Source organism: Dreissena polymorpha, chromosome 1 (genome assembly GCF_020536995.1).
Source record: "Dreissena polymorpha isolate Duluth1 chromosome 1, UMN_Dpol_1.0, whole genome shotgun sequence".
NCBI lineage: Eukaryota > Metazoa > Mollusca > Bivalvia > Myida > Dreissenidae > Dreissena > Dreissena polymorpha.
Genome location: NC_068355.1, coordinates 70,800,650 through 70,825,709, shown reverse-complemented (window position 1 = coordinate 70,825,709; position 25,060 = coordinate 70,800,650). Strand labels below are relative to the sequence as shown.

Here is a 25,060-nt window from a genome sequence, read left to right as displayed (position 1 = left end):
TTACGTTTAGAGCCGTTTCTTCTCAATATAAATGCTGGCCAAATTTGTTAAAAAGACCGTTAAATCGTTTACTGAACATGATTTAAACATAAATACATATGTCAGTAAATCACAATTAACACAAATAATTGATTTGTTCCAATCAAAATTTGTTCCAATCAAATAAGTCAAATGAGTTAAATAAAAGACATGGTTAAACCAAATTAATTCAGTTACGGGTAACAGTAACAGTACCGGTGGAAATAAATTACGCCTTTATAAGACTTTTAAAAGTACATTTAAAGCTGAACCTTATGTCAAAAATAGAACTATAACAAGAAATGAAATAAGTGCTCTAGCCAAGTTCAGGTGCGGAGTAGCACCCTTAAAAATTGAAACTTGTCGTTATCAAGGAATTGTCTTAGAACAACGAACTTGTTTTTATTGTAAAACTGTGGTGGAAGACGAAACTCATGTTTTACTCCAATGTCCATTGTACAACACCTTGAGAAATGAAATTGTATTAAAAGCGACATCCATCAATAATGATTTCAAGTCAGTATCAGTGCCTGATAAGATTTCATTCCTACTCTCCGATGAAGATATGGTAAAATATAGCGTGTCAAAACCTGTCATGAAATACTAAGAATAAGACGCAGCTACATTTAAAAATAATGAATATTGAATTTGTATTATTATGTTACTGTGAATATTATATTTTATATGTAAATACAAGTGTGTATATGTTGTACATAGAAACGTTGATAAATGTTTTATTTATTATTTTACCTATGTTGTTTAGTTATATCGTTTATTATGACGTAGGTTTATACATTTTACAGTCTCTCATAACTCTATTAGAGTGGTTGTATGCATGAACTTGTTTAATAATAATAATAATAATAATAATAATAATAAAAAATTAATAATAATAATAATAAAAGCTTTATTAAAAGAAGGTTACACATTAAGACAATGACACATTATACATATTATGCATATGAATCAATACTTATTTACATTGTGGCCTTCTTAAAATAACATACACAAATAGGTCTATAACAAGTAAAACATTCAAACAAAATTTTCTTACACCTATACATAACACACAATTTGTCTTTTAGACCGACACACATTAAATTTTCTACATGTTTTATATATCATGAATGAATAAAAGTGAGACTCAAATAAACTTTTTGTCTGTCTGTCTGTCTGTCTGTCTGTCTGTCTGTCTGTCTGTCTGTCTGTCTGTCTGTCTGTCTGTCTGTGTGTCTGTCTGTCTGTCTGTCTGTCTGTCTGTCTGTCTGTCTGTCTGTCTGTCTGTCTGTCTGTCTGTCTGTCTGTCTGTCTGTCTGTCTGTCTGTCTGTCTGTCTGTCTGTCTGTCTGTCTGTGTGTCTGTCTGTCTGTCTGTCTGTCTGTCTGTCTGTCTGTCTGTCTGTCTGTCTGTCTGTCTGTCTGTCTGTCTGTCTGTCTGTCTGTCTGTCTGTCTGTCTGTCTGTCTGTCTGTCTGTCTGTCTGTCTGTCTGTCTGTCTGTCTGTCTGTCTGTCTGTCTGGTCTGTCTGTCTGTCTGTCTGTCTGTCTGTCTGTCTGTCTGTCTGTCTGTCTGTCTGTGTGTCTGTCTGTCTGTGTGTCTGTCTGTCTGGTCTGTCTGTCTGTCTGTCTGTCTGTCTGTCTGTCTGTCTGTCTGTCTGTCTGTCTGTCTGTCTGTCTGTCTGTCTGTCTGTCTGTCTGTCTGTCTGTCTGTCTGTCTGTCTGTCTGTCTGTCTGTCTGTCTGTCTGTCTGTCTGTCTGTCTGTCTGTCTGTCTGTCTGTCTGTCTGTCTGTCTGTCTGTCTGTCTGTCTGTCTGTCTGTCTGTCTGTCTGTCTGTCTGTCTGTCTGTCTGTCTGTCTGTCTGTCTGTCTGTCTGTCTGTCTGTCTGTCTGTCTGTCTGTAGAGTACAGAGTCACATACGGCGACAATATCCGGCAAGATTTCAGCACCTTGTCTTACCTTGTAGAGAACAGAGTCACATACGGCGACAATATCCGGCAAGATATCACAGGTCAGCAGATCGAGCATATGCTCGGGCATGCCCTGCCAGAAATGGACGAGAAAGTTCTGAACCTGAAAACAGAGATTCCTTTAAGCAAACAGCGCATTCCCTTATGAGACGCCGCCTCATGCCGCGTCTTATCTGGGTCTTCGCTGTTTTCCTATGCCCTTTTCTAGTCGCTATGCATAAATGGGTTAAGTTAATGTCTCCGAAAGAAGTTACCACTAGAATGAAGAGACACCGGTACCGAATACAGCTTAAGTCCCTACTCAACGTTTGATTCATTAAGTGATATATTTTGGAATATTAAGGTCCAACACCGTGGTAAGCAATACTTGTTTTAAGATTATGTAAATCGACTCTCGTATGATTTCATTAAAGCTGAAGTCACGTGACATCCTGCGCTTTCTTCTATACAGTCATGAAGTCTTCTATACAGTCATGAAGTCTTCTATACAGTCATGAAGTCTCCTATACAGTCATGAAGTCTTCCATACAGTCATTAAGTCTTCTATACAGTCATGAATTCTTCTATACAGTCATGAAGTCTTCTATACAGTCATGAAGTCTTCTATACAGTCATGAAGTCTTATATACAGTCATGAAGTCTTCTATACAGTCATGAAGTCTTCTATACAGTCATGAAGTCTTCCATACAGTCATGAAGTCTTCCATACAGTCATGAAGTCTTCTATACAGTCATGAAGTCTTCCATACAGTCATGAAGTCTTCTATACAGTCATGAAGTCTTCTATACAGTCATGAAGTCTTATATACAGTCATGAAGTCTTCTATACAGTCATGAAGTCTTCTATACAGTCATGAAGTCTTCCATACAGCCATGAAGTCTTCCATACAGTCATGAAGTCTTCTATACAGTCATGAAGTCTTCTATACAGTCATGAAGTCTTCTATACAGTCGTGACGATACTTTACGCACATGCATTAAACCCAGTTTTCTCAGAACAAGACTCATATGATTCAGCAATCTATGTTTGTAAAACCCTACCTCCTCGAAGTTGGCGCTGATAACCGTGTCCAGCATTCTCTGACAGTGGGTCCGGTACATCATTATAAACGTCCGCATCTGGGAAAGTGTGCGGAACGAGGTAATGGCATACAGAACATTGGAATTCACTCGTATTGTCATACAGAACATTGGAATTCACTCATATTGGATTGATATGACCAAGTACGATAGAACAGCTATCTAAAATCGGCACCTGATTCAATTTACAGTACATCAAACTAAAATCATGATAGCTTTTAAATTAAGCAAAACACATTCAAAAATTGTTCGGTCATTGTATGTCTTATAGTCGCCATATGTTGGTTGGTTATTTTCTTACTGGCTGAACAACAAAGCAATATCATTTAAAAGTGTAAACAAGCCTGATTTAAACATAAAGAAAATAAAAAGGAATAGATATTCAACAGCCCCAATGGTACCTTGTCCAGTTCGGTTCCCGGCGGTAACAGCAGGTTGTCTGCATTTGGAAACTCTGGAAGCAGCGTACCAGTCTTAGAACTCAGTGAGTACTTTCGGCTGGAACCCTTAAAATTGTGAATACAATTTGTTTTTTATTGTGCGTTTACATTTTAAGTTTTAAAGACATATCATTTTGTATTCGTGCCTCTTCACATTATCTTATAAAACTAATTTTTTTTTTTTTTGTGGTGCTATTTTCTAGATTACCAACAACTTAAAAACAATAAGTTTGGGTTTATAAACAACCGAAAATAATTCTTTATGCCACTGATAAGTGTCTTCAAAATACGTGCGCTCCATGCATTTTAATTTGCGTTGTTCTTAAGTTAAATTGCTCTCTACTGAAGAAAAAAAAACAGCGTTATACACGCTTCGAACGCTTGTTTTTAACCACTTTGAATAATAAATTATGTCAATGTATGTGCTATAACACTATGCTCAGTGGAAATAAACACAATCACAAAAGATTAAAGTTGTTTATTTCCGTAAAATATTAAAACATAAAGTGTCAGATTGTTTAAATAAAAAAAAATCATTAATAATACGTTATCGAGCGTTCATAGAACAAAGCCCATATGTTCAAAGCATAATTTAGACGGAAACTAAGTCCTTTGCTTGTTGATTATTTATACAGAACGTTTCATTCAAACTTAAAACAATGCGTTGATCAATGCCCAGTCTAACTTCGCGGGAATGTGAGCGCTGTAATTTCGCGATTATCATGACGTGTGTATTTAACAAAACCTTACGCGATTTTCATTAATCAGGGAATTATTGACAGTGGCGAAGTCTCCTACTGTCCCATAAGCCATCTGTTGTATACTGCGCAAATTAGAAATTTCTAGTCTTCTTTACCTCAGGTAAACGTTATACCACCTCAGGCCATACTAACCGATCATGTTTGTAAAAAAAGATAACGTTGACAGATAACTTTAAGCAAAACAATCGCCACTGATTTCATTGTGTCCTTAGTATACAACAACAGTACTAAGATGATTGGTAAAGTGTCTTTTCGCAACCCATTGACACGAAGTTTCGAAATCTAGATTGATCGCACAACGTGATCCACAATTTATTTTATTATTTGCAATTTACTGAAGCATATTTTTTTAAACTTGCCCACGAATAATACAATCATATACTTCCACATGTATTTCATCAACAAAAAATGAATATTACGGTAATTTTCGACAACATCGTGCAATCGTGACTTTCAGGCAGATTTAACAAACTTTAAAATTGACAGAAAATTAAAGCTAGAGTACATGAAAATTAATTTACATCAGAACAGTGTATTAATATATATATCTATATTGTAGTTATTTTAATGATAAATTATATACATTCATCAAACTGAAAATTGTGTATTTATTTTATGTCAATTAATTGAAATAATTACACTTTGACGGAAAAAAACAACTTATATCATACAATTTTTCTAACAAAAAGATATGAAACATTCCAGAATAGATATCATCTGGTGCAGAGGTTCTATTTTATAAGTGTTTATAGTGTATGCACTTTTATGTTGCGCTTGGTACCATGGTTTATCATACCACCGCATTGATATATGCCTGATATAACGTTGCCTGATATATTTTTTATATCATGGTCAACTGGGGCCCATATTCACCAAACAATTCTTAGACTTAAGTATATAAATAAAGAATATTCTTAAAATTGATATATTCAATAAGTGCTTGAATATTGACTAAAACGTGTTATTAAACACCTCTATCTATGGCATTTTTCATGTAGAACATTGTGTTAATGACATAATTACCAGTGGATGCATCTATATATTCAAACACTGAATGCATTTTTCTTGGTTCCAAGTCTATTCTTTATTCTTAAGTCTCAGAACTGTTTGGTGAATACAGGCCTGGAAGTTCTTATATGGAGTCATGTATAGAGAATGGTCATATTACTCGGAATCAACTATAAAGTAATTATTTTTAGTAAAATCGAATCAGATTCAACAAAACAAACAATTCGATACCAAGATGTAATATATTTTAAACACAAAATGCAACACAAACAGCAAAAAAACATTTTTACACGTATTAAGCGCGCGTGCTCATGACGTCATTATTTACACGTCAAACAACAAAAGTCATATTCTTTCCCGCTAAATACGCAGCTTTTTAGCGATGTTCTTATTATTTCTGTAAAATTGGGGACGTAGATGTATGATAAACAGAAAAACAGGTTACTGCCTGATCAGTTTGTAATATATCAGGCTCGGCACGTATAACATAACGGCTCGGCAAGCCTCGCCGGTATATTATTCTTAGCCTTGTCTGATATATTACAAAAAGATCAGGCAGTAACCTGTTTTTCTCTCTGTATGCTTCCATTCAAACTCGCTTTAAAAACATGCCTTTACAATTTCGTACAGTGTATACAATGACACTGCAAAGCCGGCTTATTCATAATTTGATAACGATGGAGTTCGCGACAGATTTTGTCTATTAAATGTTTAAAAAGTAAATACCTCGGTTTTCAATTTGATGCCCGAAAATCTGCAACACAAGAAAGGTGGATTAACAATTAATCTCATATACATTTGTTTATGTTGGATACGCGAGTAGGAAGCTGTTGAAATTAAAAATATGTGTATGCGTAAGTGGGCGTAATGTTGTCAAACAAAACCTCTATTATGATAGCTTATAAAACGTGAAGTCAATGCTTAAAAAGCTGATTTTATTAATACCCTGAAAGCAAAAAACATTTTAAGTGATGTTGGCTGTCATTCTTTGCAATACAGTTCATGTGTGTTAAAAAAAAAACACTTAAGGACAATAAAACAATTGATTATTGCATTTATGTCATGGACATGTCACACAAACATGCGTTTCCAGTTCGACAGTAGATATTTCAATGTTGCCAGCTTGATCTAAGCTTATGACCTAATATGAAAATAATCAATAATGCGATGCTTGCGGTTTCTTAAATGAAAAACTTATAACCAAATAGCTCATCACTTGATTTTTTATAAGGTTTCACCTTGTAAAACATCATATGTATATTTTGTGGAAAAATCAATTCGATTTTTATCTCAATTCTTTGTTTATGCTCTTACAGTATAAATGCTACAAATACAGATATAACAAGGTAATGCTTAGGAAATTAATATTACATGCGAGTACTTACATTACGTTGTGAGGCCCTTGCCAGAGTGCGTACATTACCTTGTGAGGCCCTTGCCAGAATACACGGAGTGGTAGTAGATCGAGGACTCTTTGATTCCGATACCGTAGTAATGGTACCTGTTAAATACCATATAAACCTTCGAAAAACAAACGTGAAATGAAAGTAGCTTATCGATCGTTTTTGTGTGTGGAAAATAACCGTTTTATATAACTTTAATGTATAAATCGATACCAGTCTTAGATATTAATTAAATTTGAGCCATGTGAAGCATCAAAACTAGCACTGGTTTTTCAAAATAGATTTCATTGTTTTAAGAAAATTAAAAAAAAAATAAAAAAATCATTCGATCATGATTGAACAAACTCAATAGGACATTTAATTCTTTCTAATCTGTAGTTTCAACCTCTAAATAAATAGCAATTCGTATTAACTTGCTTGTACAATTAATTCTTGTCTATCATTATATAAATACGACTATGTGATACTGCAGAGAGTGGTTTGCATACTTGGACTGTCCTCGTGTACCGAGTCGCCGGGTGGTGAGTTTCGGAAACCGCTGACGTATGATCTGAAAACGGGTGTCTGATGTTACACAATGAACATTAATCATCCCATTGAATTGGGGCTTTCAAGTGTGTTTCGACTCATGATATGAAATGTGAATGTATGAATGAAATGACTCTAATAAAAAAAATATAGCATATGCGCATTAAAGAGCATAACACATTACATTTGGCTTAAAGATAAGAGTATTGTCAAAACGGTCAAAAGCATTTTGTATGCACATACAAATTATGCATAACACCAAAGCATTTAAATAAACAAAATATTGCGTTTTAGATAACTAGATCTAATTGATTAACCTTTTGTTATATATATCAAAATCACGCTCCTTTACAAGCAACATAGTGTGGAGCGTATTGTGCAATTTGCTCGTTTGACCATAATCCACGTTCGGCATGATATTTGACCATAATCCACGTTCGGCATGATATTTGACCATAATCCACGTTCGGCATGATATTTGACCATAATCCACGTTCGGCATGATATTTGACCATAATCCACGTTCGGCATGATATTTGACCATAATCCACGTTCGGCATGATATTTGACCATAATCCACGTTCGGCATGATATTTGACCATAATCCACGTTCGGCATGATATTTGACCATAATCCACGTTCGGCATGATATTTGACCATAATCCACGTTCGGCATGATATTTGACCATAATCCACGTTCGGCATGATATTTGACCATAATCCACGTTCGGCATGATATTTGACCATAATCCACGTTCGGCATGATATTTGACCATAATCCACGTTCGGCATGATATTTGACCATAATCCACGTTCGGCATGATATTTGACCATAATCCACGTTCGGCATGATATTTGACCATAATCCACGTTCGGCATGATATTTGACCATAATCCACGTTCGGCATGATATTTCCGGTAGAAGGCAATATATCGGTAGTCTTGATATGGTCTTTACTATCACACTTAAGATCAGTTTCTTACATTTTACCCCAGGTACATAATTGCTAACTTATTCAAATTGATCTTATGGTCAGAGTTACCTATATTACCAAACTTTATCACGTGGCCTGAGGTACATAAATTAACCGACTTAAACACTTGGCTTGCGTTACATGCATTGACCAACTATGTAACATTGCCAGAGTTACACACATTACAAACTGTCTCTGATTGCCTGTGTTTTAACCCATTTATGCCTAGCGTCTAGAAAAAAGGCCTTGGTAAACAGCGTAGACCCTGATGACACGCCGCATGATGTGGCGTCTCATCAGGGTCTGCGCTGTTTGCTTAAAATAATTTCTGTAAGAAATATTCTAAATATAGAAATTAATATACTAGACATCCCTAATTTTGGAAATAAATTGATCCAATGTAGAAGAATGGGAAAGTCCACAAGGCATAAATGGGTGAAGGTGAGTGACTCAGTCTCTTCTGGCATGAGTAACATACATTATAAAATGGCACTAAATTAATTGAGTTACATTAATTGACAAGTTTAATCATACGCATGAGCAACATACTGACACAACTTTAATACACAACTTGAATTACATATATTACTAAACTTTTTAACACTTTGACTCGTGTCTATAAAGCGTCACGTGCCAAACCGTTCCATGTGGCCTACGTTACATACCTTGCCAAAACCGTGTCACATGGATAAAGGTAAGTACTTTGCCAAACTGTTTCACGTTGTCTGAGTCACACATAATTGCCAACTGTTTCAAACTACATTTGTAACGTTCTTTGTCAAATTTGTCCGCATTATTTTGTCCAATTATTGCAAACGTGTCTGAGTCAACTATCACTGAAAGCCCATTTTCATACCCCAATTCACGTGACATGATTTATCTACCTTGCCAAAGGTGGCAGCCCCTGCCGGTGTAAACTTCATCTTCTTACAGAGGTCAAGATAGTGCTGGTATAGCACGCAGCGGGGCAGGCACACGCCCTCCGCTCTCTCATAGTTCTCAGATAGCCTGCAATCGGGAGAGATTGGACGAAGCTCTTCAACAAATTTGTATTTAAGTCAAATACAAATCTAACGTTAACATTCCTGATCCCGCTATTCTGCGAAGTTATTAAAAAGAACCAAACAATAAAATATATAATTTGACGGACGCACACGAAATTTGATTGTTTTGTTTCTATCGGTTTTCTGGACAAACATCTACATGGAATGAAAATGTGTCTGACTGTATTTAACATTCACGTTTTTTTTCTTAATATATCACATGAAAAGTCGTGGCAGAGACTGTCAATTATCGGTTCAAATGTTAAACATAAATTCAGCTCTTTTTACATTATTCCTGTTATTGTAATGTTAATGTTGTTTCTTTGCAATTGGGCCTAACTGTTTGATGGGAGATAAAATTGAATATTTAATACATCAGTTGGTATTTATGTACCAACGGCGGATTAACGGAGTTATTTCAATTTCTATTACAGCGCGTAACCTTGTATCGTAAAAGTGGATAAGTGATATGAACTGCAAATGACAAAGAATATGTTTCTATTCAAATCGTACCCAAGTGTTCTCGTACTTTGCTGAACTCGTACTATTAACTCTACATCGGTTTCGCCTGTAGTCACATCTTTTGGTTAACTCGTTACCCCCGAAATAACCCTTGCCTATTTTTGTTAAATGTCATACAGTTTATTTTGGAACCACGACAAAACAGTCGTTTAGTTTATCTTATATAATTCTATAAAATACAAAAAAGCAGACTTTTTTCTGAAACCACTAGCGGACATACCGAGCGATCAAGTGGCGATTTACTGAAAGCGTTATTCGTGACATATAATAAATATGTTGAGTCACGTTAAACAATTCCTTCGCCCCACGCTCTTTCTCTGACAAATATGAATTACACACAATCAGTTATAGTTTCTGAATCCAGCAGCGAACCAGCCGAGTGATTAAAAGAGCCAAACAGATTCACTGGCTCAGTGGCGGTCCATGACGTCCAAGAGAATTGCTCGAGTCTTAGTAGTCCCCATTCCAGTTATCTGCGCGACCTCGCCTGTATGTGACATCTTGCGGATATAAATGATAATGTTTGTGTATTTAGAAATCTCAACATACAGTTATTATCACCCGTGACTCTCTTACCGCGATACGGCCGCGGAAACGGAGGCATGCGCGCAATGTGAGAATATGAATTATTTTTCAACGATTTTGGGTGGATTTCCAACAAAGGTATATTAAATGTGTGAGTCATTTGTAGATCCGTGAACGCTTTACTTAAGGGCCGCGTCATTTTTAAAATCATTGTTATGAACCAATCAGTGAAATTGTATTGACAATTTTGACTGCCATGGTTAACTTGCAAATGTGCCCAAATCTAATATGTTTAATAGTGTTCATACTGAAACATATTTGCTTTATTTCAGTAAATCCGTTGAAAAATGTGTTAGCATATGTATTAAATATGGCAACAAATATAGGCAGCACTTGATGCACATGTTTGCGTTCTGATTACTTCCTTTACTTGTGTTACATCGAAAGTTGAGATTTGCAAGATAATGGGCTATTTGAATGTCTAACAACAGGAAAGATTTGGATTAATATATAGATCAATTAGTTCAGATAAAGCGTTTATCGCAGGTTCATTTAGAAACAAAAAAAAGGAATATGAAGTCAAAAATGATCGTGAGCAATAAACTCCCATGGATAATGAAAAATACTACTTATTTATGCGTTCCTGACTTTTCCAATCAACAGACTTTTTTCTCCAACATGCATACACAAGTTACCATGAAAACGCCCGGAAATCGATTTCGTTATTTGAACATTTTCTTTAGGAAAACCATTTATCAGTTTTATGAAATTTAGGAGTAAATTAAAGGATTAAGCAGAGATAACATACCAGATAGTCCGGAAAGACTGTTACATGTCTATCAAATGTAAAAGCGTCTTATCGGAGAAGGTTTACATAATGGGATATCCATAGACCAACTGGGAAGAAAACAAAAGCTGACAGGGTATGGCTCGGTATGAATTACAGCGCAGCCTAAACATTCAACATTAAAGTGCACGAGTACATAATTAATAAATGCAAATGTATGTTGATATTATCAATTTAATATCCATATAAAACGATTATCGTGATTATATTGACAAGGCTTTATGAATACTGTTAGAAATCGAAGAAAAGAAGATCATTCGATTTGTCTAAAGAATAAGTTCTGAAGACTTTTCTTATTTGAGGACTTCATATCATCAAGAAACAATCCTTCTTTTACCATTTTCTCGTTATATATATTCACAGATAAAACAGCGACTCAAATGATGTTTTTCCCGTTTATGACCTGAATACGATGCCGCGATAAAGCGCGAGTTTCATTGTATGAGCAGCGTCGTTGAGAAAATGGATCTTATGTCATATTCGGCCAGCGTAGCTCCAAACTAGCCTGCAAATAAGCAAATGATCAGGAGTCAAACCCTCGCCTTAAGAGGCCATAATACCATGCGTGATTTATAGCGGACATGGTAGCTTCTGATCAACAATTGGCCTCTGATTGCATAAAACCCATTTTCGATTGACGCTTATCATATGTGTCTTGTTCTGACAAAACTGGGCAAAATGCATGTGCGTAAAGTGTCGTCCAAGATTAGCCTGTGCAGTCCACACAGGCTTATCAGGGACGATACATTCCGTCTTAACTGGATATTCGTGTAGAAGAAACTTCCTTTAAACGAAAAATACCATAAAAGCGGAAAGTGTCGTCCCTAATAAGCCTGTGCGGATATATCCAACATTATATCTAAGTTATCAATCGTTGCCTACCACTGCAATGTCACGGCGACCTGGGACTGTCGTGGCTGACCTCTTTCGTGGCCACTTTCATCGCAAGTGACATCATCGTCTTTGTCCGTCCAATCTGAATTGACGAAATTATATTTTAACAAGTATTCGCGTTGCTCAGGGAGTAGATCGCACGCAAGTTACTGGTTTGGCATAAGTGAACAAATATTAACGTGTGTTCAAAATTGCGGCCGATGGATGATTTTATATTCCGATGTTTTGTGCATTTTTAAGTCATTTATAAGGTTTATCATCAGTTTCATGAAAACGTGAACTCAAGAACAATCACCGTTTACCGTGCATGAACATCAGAGTGTTTCGAACAGGCAATAGCAATAAGTGCATCAAAATTGTTGGAAGCATCCAGCATGCGAGGTACACTATGATGGTTCCTGAGTCCACCGTTCCATGAAAAATGACGCGAAACCCTTATATGACCTAAGCATACACAAACCATGAACCATTCCAGATAACGCAAACAATCAAGCACTTGCGTATAAAGTGTTCGATAACATCTAATAGTTATGATGCATCAACAGGATTAATACCGAGGCTAAATGGATACCATTAGATCTACTGGTATCTATTTAGCCTCGGTATTAATCCTGTTGATGCATCATAACTATTAGATGTTATCGAACACTTTATACGCAAGTGCTTGATTGTTTGCGTTATCTGGAATGGTTCATGGTTTGTGTATGCTTAGGTCATATAAGGGTTTCGCGTCATTTTTCATGGAACGGTGGACTCAGGAACCATCATAGTGTACCTCGCATGCTGGATGCTTCCAACAATTTTGATGCACTTATTGCTATTGCCTGTTCGAAACACTCTGATGTTCATGCACGGTAAACGGTGATTGTTCTTGAGTCCACGTTTTCATGAAAACTGATGATAAACCTTATAAATGACTTAAAAATGCACAAAACATCGGAATATAAAATCATCCATCGGCCGCAATTTTGAACACACGCTAATATTTGTTCACTTATGCCAAACCAGTAACTTGCGTAATGATAATGACATATAAGTATGGTAAATGTACAAACGTTTCAAAAGTTCGGACAAAAACATCGAAAAATCAGCAATTGTGAACACCATTGAATATTTTCTTACCTACGCCACACCAGTAAATTGCGAACGATCTACCCCCTGCTTGCTGTGATATCACAAATTTTGGAATTAAATACGGTGGCATAGAGGTGACATTCACTTCTCTTTTTTTTAATTGCTCTCCTCTTTTTTCTTTCTCGTGGCCACGAGTTAGCTATGTCGTGGCCACGAGATAGAAAAAAGAGGAGTGCAAAACTAAATAAAAGCGGAGTGCAATTAAAAAGGAGCGGTGCAGTAAATAAAGGCAGAGTGCATTAAACAAAAGAGGAGAAAATTTTCGCTATCTCGAGATCCCGAATTAGTCATCCAATCAAATTTTGCATAACATGTGTAAATATTCTGTACGCATATATATAGCTGGTCAAAGCAGACAAGGCTCTGATATAACATAACATACTACTATTAGTACTACTATCACTACTATTACTACTGCTGATGTTGTTGTTGTTGGTACTACTACTACTACTTATACACTACTACCGTACTACTACTACTACTACTACTACTACTACTACTACTACTACTACTACTACTACTACTACTACTACTACCACTACTACTACTACTACTACTACTACTACTACTACTACTACTACTACTACTACTACTACTACTACTCGAAAATTCTCTCCTCTTTTGTTTAATGCACTCTGCCTTTATTTACTGCACCGCTCTTTTTTTAATTGCACTCCGCTTTTATTTAGTTTTGCACTCCTCTTTTTTCTATCTCGTGGCCACGACACAGCTAACTCGTGGCCACGAGATAGACAAAAGAGGAGAGCAATTTATAAAAAGAGAAGTGAATGTCACCTCTATGCCACCGTAATTAAAGAATTGATATCGGTTCAAATCAGTCGCAAGTTTAATTACCAAACAATTGTTTAATTTTTGGCTGATTGAGGAACACCCTGGTAAGGGTAGCAATAACATTCACGCTTAATGGCAAAACTTTAAATTAAAAAAATATACTCCGGATAGTGATAGATACTCAAGTGTACCGGAAATATTTTACAATTTTTATTTTATTTATTTTTCATAAATTAAATAAAATAATTAATATCTGTATTAATTAATTAATTTTATTTATTTATTTATTTATTTATTTATTTATTTATTTATTTATTTATTTATTTATTTATTTATTTATTGTTTTATTTATTTATTTATTTATTTATTTATTTATTTATTTATTTATTTATTTATTTATTTATTTATTTATTTATTTATTTATTTATTTATTTATTTATTTATTTATTTATTTATTTATTTTGGTAGTAGTAGTAGTGGTAGTAGAAGAAGTAGTAGTAATAGTAGTAGTAGTAGTAGAAGTAGTAGTAGTAGTAGTAGTTGTAGTAGTAGTAGTAGTAGTAGTAGTAGTAGTAGTAGTAGTAGTAGCAGTAGTAGTAGTAGTAGTAGTAGTTGTTGTAGGAGTAGTAGTAGAAGTAGAAGTAGTAGAAGTAGTAGCAGTAGTAGTAGTAGTAGTAGTAGTAGTAGTAGTAGTAGTAGTAGTAGTAGTAGTAGTAGTAGTAGTAGTAGTAGTAGAAGTAGTAGTAGAAGTAGCAGTAGTAGTAACAGCAGCAACAGCAGCAACAACAACAGCAGCAGCAGTAGTAGTGGTGGTAATAGTAGTACTTAAAGTAGCATGTTATGTTATATCAGAGTCGTGCCTGCTTTGACCAGCTATATATATATGCATTCAGAATATTTTCACATGTTACGCAAATTTGATTGGCTGACTAACTCGGGATCTCGAGATAGCGAAAATTCTCTCCTCTTTTGATTAATGCACTGGGCCTTAATTTACTGCACCGCTCTTTTTTAAATTGCACTCCGCTTTTATTTAGTTTTGCACTCCTCTTTTTTCTATCTCGTGGCCACGACATAGCTAACTCGTGGCCACGAGATAGAAAAAAGAGGAGAGCAATTTAAAAAAAGAGAAGTGAATGTCACCTCTATGCCAACGTAATTAAAGAATTGCTATCGGTTCAAATCAGTCGCAAGTTTAATTACCAAACAATTGTTTAATTTTTGGCTGATTGAGGAACACCCTGGTAAGGGTAGCAATAACATTCACGCTTATTGGCAAAACTTTAAATAAAAAAATACTCCGGATAGTGATAGATACTCAAGTGTACCGGAAATAGTTTACAATTTTTATTTTATTTATTTTTCATAAATTAAATTAAATAATTCATTTCTGTATTAATTAATTTATTAATAAATTTATGTATTTATTTCTTTATTTATTTATTTATCTATTTATGTATCTATTTATTTATTAATTCATTTGTCTATTTATGTCTTTATCTATTTATTTATAAATCTAATAATTTATTTATTTATTTATTTATTTATTTATTTATTTACTCATTATTTATTTTTGTATTTGAGTATTTATGTATTCATGTATTTATGCATTAATGTATTTTGTATTTTGTATTTTGTATTTTTGTATTTTTGTATTTTTGTATTTTTGAATTTATGTATTTGTTGTATTTATTGTATTTAATTGTATTTATTTTACTTTATTTATTTATTTGTTTATATATATATTTATTTATTTTTATTTTTTTATTTATGTATTTATGTATAAATATATGTATGCATTTATGTATTTATGTTGTTGTTTTTTCATACTTAAACGATTATATATTTATACTTTTAAACATGTAAACATATATCTATCTATTTAAATCATTGAACAAATTTTGAAGTATTAATGATAGCATTCGCAATTGAAACATTGTTTCCACCCGGTTTGTTAACCGATCCCAAAAAACTTGGAGACGCCGCGTGTGCGGAGAGCGTGAGTGTATCCATGCTGTAGACGCTTGCATACCCGCAGACAACACTGGCAGCGCGGGAACTTGGCCACCAGTGACATGCGCTTGCTATAATGTCGAATTCGGTGTCAATAAGAGTTAATTACGATTAAAGCAACTTTAAAAACAAAAATTGCGACGTTGTTAACATACTAGTTAGTGAGGCGAGGTTGTTTCACTTTTCACATAATACGATTCGTTATGTACTCTTAAAACGATTATGAAAGAATAAATCAAAATGGCGGCAAAGTATTAATCTGAAAATTACAAATTAAAAACAAATAATAAGTTTCCCCACGTAGTGCATATCCATTAAAAACATAAACATGTCTTTAATAAGGCTTCCGTGCTTATAAGATTTCGTAGTTTATACCACACATGATATACACTTTTTTGTATTCTGTTTTTGTCTTATTTGTATATCGAACCTTACCGGTATTCACTGCGATAACTTAAATGTTATTTAGCTGAACGCCGATGTGTACATTTCTTATTTATTTAAGCCGTGCTCTGTAAAAATGGGGTTTAATGCATGCGCTTAAAGTGTCGTTCCAGCTTAGCCTGTGCAGTCTGCGCAAGCTTATCAGGGACGACCCTTTCCGTCTAAACTGAATTTTTGCTGAGAAGAGACTTTCTGTAAACGAAAAATACCATATAAACGGAAAGCGTCGTCCCTGCATTAACTGCGGAATGCACAGAGTAATCTGGGACGACACTTAACGCACATCATTAAATCCACTTTTCACAGAGCACGGTCCATTTAGACGTGAGATCTTTCAACGCATGAAACTACATTGTGTGATTTTGGGATTGAGCATGAAGCACTCCTGCCTACAAAAACTTTAAAGGCAAATGAAACCCGGGACGAACTTTGAACTATGAACTGCTATAAAGTTTAAAAAGAAAGATAGCACGTTTATATTATATTATATTATATTATATTATATTATATTATATTATATTATATTATATTATATTATATTATATTATATATTATATTATATTATATTATATTATATTATATTATATGCTATGAAAGTTTGGTTTGGTCGTGTGACATTGGAGAATGGACATCGGAAGAAATAAACACCTGAATGATATTGAGACCACCAGACAAACTAACCTCTGTCAAAAGTGGGATGTAAACAGAATCGCCGACTTGAAAAGTGAGCGTCTAAACCACGATGCTTAACGGACATCAAATAAAACGACAACTTGTTTACAGCCTTTCGTATTTTTTAGAAAGAAAAAAGAATTAACGAATTTCCTGTCGGTATTATATTTCCTCATATCAAACAAATGCATAATTATGATCGAAACATATTAATTAAATTAGTTAACTATATTTAAAAGTGTAATATGTCAGATGTTACTACAGATATAATACTCAAAAGGACAACGTTTACGTCCATGCCGCCAATACTGGTCTTTGTTGCAGAAACAACAAATTAGTCAATATGACAAAGGAACAATTGTGTGCAAAATTGTGGGGATTGTGTGCAAGTCTATTTCACACATGAACACAGAAAATTATTAGCAATCGTATAGAACTCTTATTCCGTTGGTGTTCCCTTTGTGAACACTTTAATTCTAGTTTGTTTGTGTTTTTGTCTGTTTTCCAAAACGGTAAGATCCAATATAATCGCTTTGAATGTATTGAATAACTTAAGCGCACAATAAAGAAGAATCTGAAATAATTGAAATGGCATTACACAAAAAAAACGAATACAACTTGAGTGACTTCATCGGGACCTGTTCAAGAAAATTCGTGCGCGTTACTCATTTGCCACTCAGGCTTAAGAATAAATGCTTTGTTACTACAAATTATGGATGAAAAGCGCAACGAAACCATTGTTATTTAATCGAGTGAGATTGATGAAACAAATTATTTTAGTATTTTGTCTATGTCACTGGTTTTAATTTGATTGCATAAATATAATTTATGTAGAGTTTTGAATCTTAATAAAGCTTGTTGATTTTGTCACAAATCCCTTCGTTGAACACTTGCACAAATGTGTAACTTAAAGCAATGAATATTGATTGCATAGGCAATTAGGATAAAACGACAAACATAGTACAGAAATAAATTCTAGACTAAAAATAATAATGGCTATTTTGACTAGTTGTATATTATGGTTTAAATGTAATAAAACAAATAATCATCCATATAAGGAAATAACTTCTTTAGTCTGCATAAACGACACGCTCTGTTTTCGCGGCGTAAACTTGTTTAACTTTAAGCAAAATGACAACATTAAAAAAACTATTTTATATACTATATTTATGTATAAAGATACATGTATGCAAAAGGCCTGAGTTATTAATCATACCTGCTAAATTCGATCATATTTACGAAATGAACAATTCAGTTTACGATATAGTTTACTGCTTAAGATCATTTGTTCTAAATAAACTTAATATGGACCAAAACATAACCCATAAAGAATACTAAAATGAAAATTGGAAGATTTCTTAATGTCATCGCATATTCTTATTTAAATTACAAATAGTTTTCGAAAAAGGTTAACAATCAAAAGTTAAGTAGACCTACCTACCCTAACTTCTTTGGTTAGTTGAAACAAGCGACAGTTTCTTTTTTTACTTACATTCGAAGAAATGTAAAAACATTTCTGATTTATAGTGTGTGTATTTTTTTAAATATCTTTTTGTGTATGGACAATCATCAATCGAACTGTATGAAAGGGCATCTTTAACAATGTTCGTTTTGATATTACAGGAAATGATCTTTATTACTAGCATACTGATTAAAATACAATGGTGTTTACTATAGCCTGTGAGGTCCATTAGCCTCCACAGGTCACAACTTCAATCCCAAAAGGACAACATTTTTTTCTGTAATTTTCTTGTTCATAATGATATTAATGTATGCAATTCCACTTATAATTTATTTGTTACAAAATGCTTTTAAAAACGTCGAAGACGCTCTTTATTTGGCTATTTGCATTTTGAAATTTATAAAAAAAACTGTTGACGTTACGGCTTCACTAGTATGTAGATCAAAAATCAAATGAATTGTCCTGAAAATAACGCCTTAATTTTAATAATCCTCATTTATTAAATATGTTACATTATTGATATGCTTCGACATTTAAAAATATTATAGTGAGAAATCATTCATATATTGTGATCAGTATTTTCATTTACTATTATTTCTAGCATCAGCATTGGTATCTGCATCAGCAATCTCAATCATCAAGAAATTCATAGTCATCCTAATACATTTCAAAACACTGAAGTCTGAAGAGGAATATAATCAGAACCACTGCGTCCGTCTTAACAGCGCATAAACACACATGTGGTGTTCTTTACGGATGATCATACCGTTTATACGCTTGTAACTTTGAAGTTTATACATCCACAAATGATTAGCGCCGAGGTGCAGTATACACCGAGTATTACTTCAGCTGCAAGTTTAGCATAAGTCTCACCTTTTATTAGTTTTAATAGTAAATTTGGTGATGAAATTGTTGCAATAGCTATTTGTCAAACTGCGAATATGGTTATGAAAATGATGATAAGGATGATGATGCCCATTTGCAACAAATACTGAAACCTTTTTTTTTAATTTCGTATCATGTAATGCCGATCTTTAAGATATAATGCCGGTTGTAACATATAAGGACAATGACAAAACAAATTTGTTTGTTTTTTTAATCAGAAAATGGCAAATACCTTGTTGTTTTAAATTTAAAACGGTTAAAGGGGGGGGGGGGGGTCATGTACAATGTATTTATATTAGGGAACTATATTCTCATAGATTATTGTTAAAATATATGTTGTATTTCTTTGAATCGTATTTGAATATTTGTTTAGACTCGTTTATATTACTTTTATTATCATGCGCAATGTCAGTGGATTTAATAAAGCGAAGTCGAATATTCAATAAATACAAATATTCGCTTATATACGCTTTCATACTTTTCTGCGAGTAACACATCTGTTTGACCCATTTATGCCTAGTGGACTCTCCCATCCTTTTAAATTGGATCAAGTTATTTTCAAAATTAGGGATGTCTAGTTTATTTATTTCTATATTTAAAATATTTCTAACAGAAATTCCTGTAGGCAAACAGCGCAGACCCAGATGAGACGCCGCATCATGCGGCGTCTCATCTGGGTCTACGCTGTTTGCCAAGGCCTTTTTTCTAGACGCTTGGCATAAATGGGTTGATGTGTGATTTACAATTTGGTACGTTTTTTTTAAATAACTTAATTAAAGCCTTTTTGAAACGTCATCAGTGTTAAAGATGTTATTTTATAAAATACACCGTTTACACACGCTATTACGCTGGTCAAGTATATAAACATACAATATATTCTCATGTTTACTGACTGAAAAACTGTACATGATCTGAATGGCATTAAAATACAAGAACATAAAACACCAGGAGCATGGTGCAACAATTTTCCTTTTTGATCAATGCAAATAATATATAATTAGTTTCAACTGGTTGATAAGCTATAAGCGAACGCCATTTTTGTTTATGAGCCAATAGCAACGAAAAGGCGAGAAATTATTCCATTCTTATTTGATCTGACAACTGCAATTATAACTATCATTATTATGCTTCACTCCGCGTCTGGAACAATTTCATTGTACTTGCTATGACGTTTATAAACATCAACTGTGTTCATTGTGAAACGAAAGATGTATGGCATGTTGGAACTATTGCTATTATATTGACGCTTTTGTGCGATATAAACTGTAACTCTAAAAAAATATATTTTCGGAGATTAAAACGGCACACAAAACACAGCTTAAATATATAGGTCAAACCAACTTAACATACCGTTTTCTGTAACGTCAGCGATTACGTCATCCTGGTCGGTCTCAACTACCTCCATGTGACCCACGGCGCATTCTCTCGCCTCTATGTTACCTAGGCAACGAGGCTGGGCATCAAACTCCGCACCATGGTTATGAAATGGACGTGACGGTTCGTCTCTTGGTGCCCATGATGGTGTCGAGTACGAAGTTTGATACGTCGAATGTGAGTGGTTCGGAATGTCATAGTACGAATCCGGAATTACTGGAGGCAGATGAATGTTTAACGTATCCATTTTTTTACTAAATGTAATAACACTTTTCGTATTTATTAAATTGCACGTAATAATTTTATCAACAAATTCACCAATAATAACAGCGAGAATTAAAACAAGGGCTTGTGTATTTCCTCATAAATAATCCCGAAATATGGATGAATCAATAAACCATTTACATGAAAAACAACGCAAATGTAAGCTTAATGATAAAACTAATATTTGAATTCACTCTAAGTGGGAAGTGTAGGAACTGTTATCGCAAAAATAAGCAAGAACGGCCAACAATGTCACGGTAATATTGACAGACGTTTAAACAAACTAAAACAAACAGAAGATAACGCCATTCTCCGCCTCGGCTTTATAAACTGGCCAATTAGATAACAGTATAATCGTGAATGTGCAGGAAAGATTTGCACAATGTGTGAATCTTCAATTCGCATTCTAATCACAGGATGACACAGACTACATGGGGAAGAATTTGCAAATTTCCATTCACCCTTCATCCCACTTGCTGCAGCATTAGCAAGTGTCGTCAAAATACTGATCTTATTTTTATTCCTCAAACACCAATAAAACCACCAACAGTCGATGTACGCTTAAATTGCAACTTGTAGTGTTCATTACAGAAGAAGATCATTACAGGACAAATGAAGCGCGAAAAAGAAATACAAAATGGTGTCTGATGGCGCAAAACATAACATTTATTTGATAAAACCTTAACAATGATATGCTTCTTAAATGCGTGTGTAACATAAATCCCATTAGTATTCTATGTTGTAATACTTGGAATCAACAACCAGACTGATACAAAAAAAGAATTAATGAATGTCAGTGCCATACAATGACATTCAAATATACATTTTTCAGTATTCATGTAAAATTCGTTATGAAAAAATTCACATACATGTAATTGGACGAAACATCGTGTGTATAATCTAAACATACACATATTTTCGATCGTGGAGTCATACCATATATATTGTTCTTAAAACGAAAGAAAACTGTGACATGGTAGACACAGAAACAATATAATAAAATAATAAAATATTTGAGAATAATTTATTAAATGTACGTTTGCTTTCGCCGAAACTTAAAAGACATCTACCATATAGTTGAATATCTTCAATAATAGTGTACAATAATTAATCTACTCTACGTATTTGAAAAAAATGAAAGAAGACACAAACCACAAAAATACATTTTATCTCCAACATTATCACTGTCACAAAGTGTACATAACCGACGATTCCAGTCTATATAATGTAAAACAAAATCCAGTTTTAATGAGTAGTTAACAAATCCGAATGATTGTACAAATCAATGGACTGGCATAATACAAAAATTGGTCTTAGCACGCAGAATGCGTAACTGTTTTTATAGTTTAACTGTGTAACTTTTCAGAAAAGTCCCATATACCCCTAAGATAAGACAGAGACATTATCCTTTAAGTATAAAGCAAATAAAAAAGATAATTATCCTTGCCTGTCTCTTAGTATACTAGAAAAGCCTTTGGTTACACAATTCTTATGGGGTTGACTTTTGCTATATAGTTCTAGCGCGATGACATGTATGAAGAATGTCGCCAACGAATCGACAAGAAAGACAAAACGGGCGCTACTAAGAAAACCACATATAGCATTGTTCCCACTTATTCTTAATTCGGAAGAAAAATGTGTCGTTCTGGTGAGTTGTCATACAAGCGTCTTTCAAACCCGATAAATCGCCAACACAACATATCCTTCAGAACGATAGAATTGGCGCCAATACGACAATTGTTAAATTATCGCCCTTCTGTTGTATCATGTTGTCGACAACACGCCAGAAAGATATGGCTGCAATCAACCAAATAAATTACCTTCAAAATAATATTGAGCAGACCAGAGCACGGCAGAGTAGGGCAGGTTTAAGCACGACAGACAATGTGGTTATAAAACGAAATATTCAAAGCATATGGGCGAAACATATATAATTACATAAAAACAATCATTCATTTCTGCGTTGAATAGTCAATACCAAATTCATGAAAATCGCTGCACAATTGATGAAGTTATGGCTGTACAAAGCGATGCACTCTGTTTTCGGGTCATTTTGAGTTGAGTACCATGCATTATATATGTCTGATAGTGACTTATCTTCAGGGAAATTGATTTTTCGTTGTAGATTGATTATTTCGTTTTAAATGATGTTTTTACTAATTAATATCACAGCCACACGCTATGCACCTGGGGTGCATATAGAGAAGTCAGCAAGCCTCGTCGTTATTTGTTTTAAGCCTTGCATGATACGTTACAATGAGGCGGTTACCTGTCTTACTGTAAATCTAACCTCTATGTTTCCGTGTTGAACGATATATTATAGAGAATAGCAGGTTACTTCCTGATCTTTTTGTAATACAGGTATATCAGGCTAGGCTTAGAGTAACATAATTTTTATTCGTTCCGAGACTGATTTATTACCAAAAAAACAGGCAGTAACCTGTTTTTTTGTTGTTGTTTTTTTGTTTATCATAGCTCTAAGCCCCCGATTTTAAACAAATAATGAAAAAGAATTCGCTAATAAGCTGCATTTTTAGCGGGAAAGAATATTACTTTTGTCGTTTGACATGTTAATAATGACGTCATGAGCACGTGCACTTAATATTTGAAAAAAAAGTTAATTTGCTGTTTGTGTTGCATTGTGTGTTTAAAATATATTACATCTTGGTATCAACTTGTTTGTTTTGTTTAATCTGATTCGATTTTAATAAAAATGATTACGTTTAAGTTCATTCCGAGTAATATTACCTACCTCCTATCATCGACTTATATAAGAACTTCCTGTTAGTTGACAGATACAGCCGTAAGGCTGCTACCATCTCCTTCATCAGGTGGGGCCATATTCATCGGACGTTTCGGCATTGTCCCATAACGTCCTCCTATGGTGTGCCGACCGGAAGTGATCAATTTCCGGCCAGGAGATAATAAGCCTCCGCTTCATTTCCTCATCTGCCAGGTCTCGGTGGCCAGTCGCTAGTCAACTGCCCTGTGTCCCCCTATCCACTTCTCCTCTCTCTTCCGCCATAGCCACAAGGAAGCAGACTCCGTTTCATGTGCAACAACCGATATGGCCCGTTTCCGGACCTGTCCTGTAACTCCCTAGTCTGCTGAAAAAGCGCCACAGTGATTGCGCTGGGAATCCTCTGCAGCCCTCCTCCACCGGTAAACACCATGCCGTCCAGCCTTTCTCTGTGCAGGTATCTGTGAGAGCCTGGTACTTTTCGCGCTTCCGTTCGAAGCTTTCCTCGATCCGCCCCTCCCATGGTACTGTGAGCTTCACCATCATGACCTGTTTTTATGCAGCCGACGACAGTACTATGTTGGGTCTCTGGTTTGTCACGGTGATCTCCTGTGAAAACTTAAGCTGTTTCTTCAAGTCTGCTTCCATTCTCCAATCTGATGCCGTTCCAAGAATTCCACATGCGCGTTTGGCCTTTGCCCCTTCTTATACGGCTCTGACAAAGGAAATGAATGAGAGGCCTTGTTGGTCGTCTTCTGCGCTTTTCGTGCTTGGTCTATATGCTCGGCGATTGAAGTAAGAACCCTGTCGTGACGCTTCAGTTTTAGCGGGAAATAATATGACTTTTGTTGTTTGACGTGTTAATGGTCATGAGCACGCGCGCTTAATATTTGTAAAAAGGTTTTTGCTGTTTGTGTTGCATTTTATGTTTGAAATATATTACATCTTGATATCAAATCGTTTGTTTTGTTGAATCTGATTCAATTTTGTTAAAAATGATGACTTTATAGTTGATTCCGAGTAATATGACCATCCTCCATACATGACTGATATAAGAACTTCCTGTTGACCATGATATAAAAACATATATCAGACAACGTTATATCAGGCAGATATCAATGCGACGGTATGATAAAATGAAATATAATCGCTACGATGCGGCCGTTTAAGCGGGGATGAATAAGATTTTGCTGTTTGATGTGTGAATAATGACGCCATGAGCTCTTGCGCTGAATATTTGTAAAATATGTTGTTGTTTCTTGTTTTGTTGCTT

The 25,060-nt window shown here is 34.7% G+C and overlaps 1 protein-coding gene across 1 annotated transcript in view; it reads right to left on the bottom strand.

The window, feature by feature from the left end:
• Positions 1 to 24,613, bottom strand: part of LOC127834446 (DNA-binding protein RFX6-like) — a 45,994-nt gene extending 21,381 nt beyond the window's left edge. Inside the window, exons 1-10 of the mRNA XM_052360294.1 lie at positions 23,800 to 24,613; positions 20,760 to 20,999; positions 11,996 to 12,089; positions 9,061 to 9,184; positions 7,163 to 7,224; positions 6,695 to 6,772; positions 5,998 to 6,025; positions 3,464 to 3,568; positions 3,024 to 3,101; positions 1,972 to 2,085 (exon numbers count right to left, since the gene is read on the bottom strand). Of these exons, the coding sequence (XP_052216254.1) occupies positions 1,972 to 2,085; positions 3,024 to 3,101; positions 3,464 to 3,568; positions 5,998 to 6,025; positions 6,695 to 6,772; positions 7,163 to 7,224; positions 9,061 to 9,184; positions 11,996 to 12,089; positions 20,760 to 20,999; positions 23,800 to 23,875 (999 nt within the window). The 5' untranslated portion in view covers positions 23,876 to 24,613. The remainder of the gene's footprint in view (positions 1 to 1,971; positions 2,086 to 3,023; positions 3,102 to 3,463; positions 3,569 to 5,997; positions 6,026 to 6,694; positions 6,773 to 7,162; positions 7,225 to 9,060; positions 9,185 to 11,995; positions 12,090 to 20,759; positions 21,000 to 23,799) is intronic.
• Positions 24,614 to 25,060: the final 447 nt, after the last annotated feature.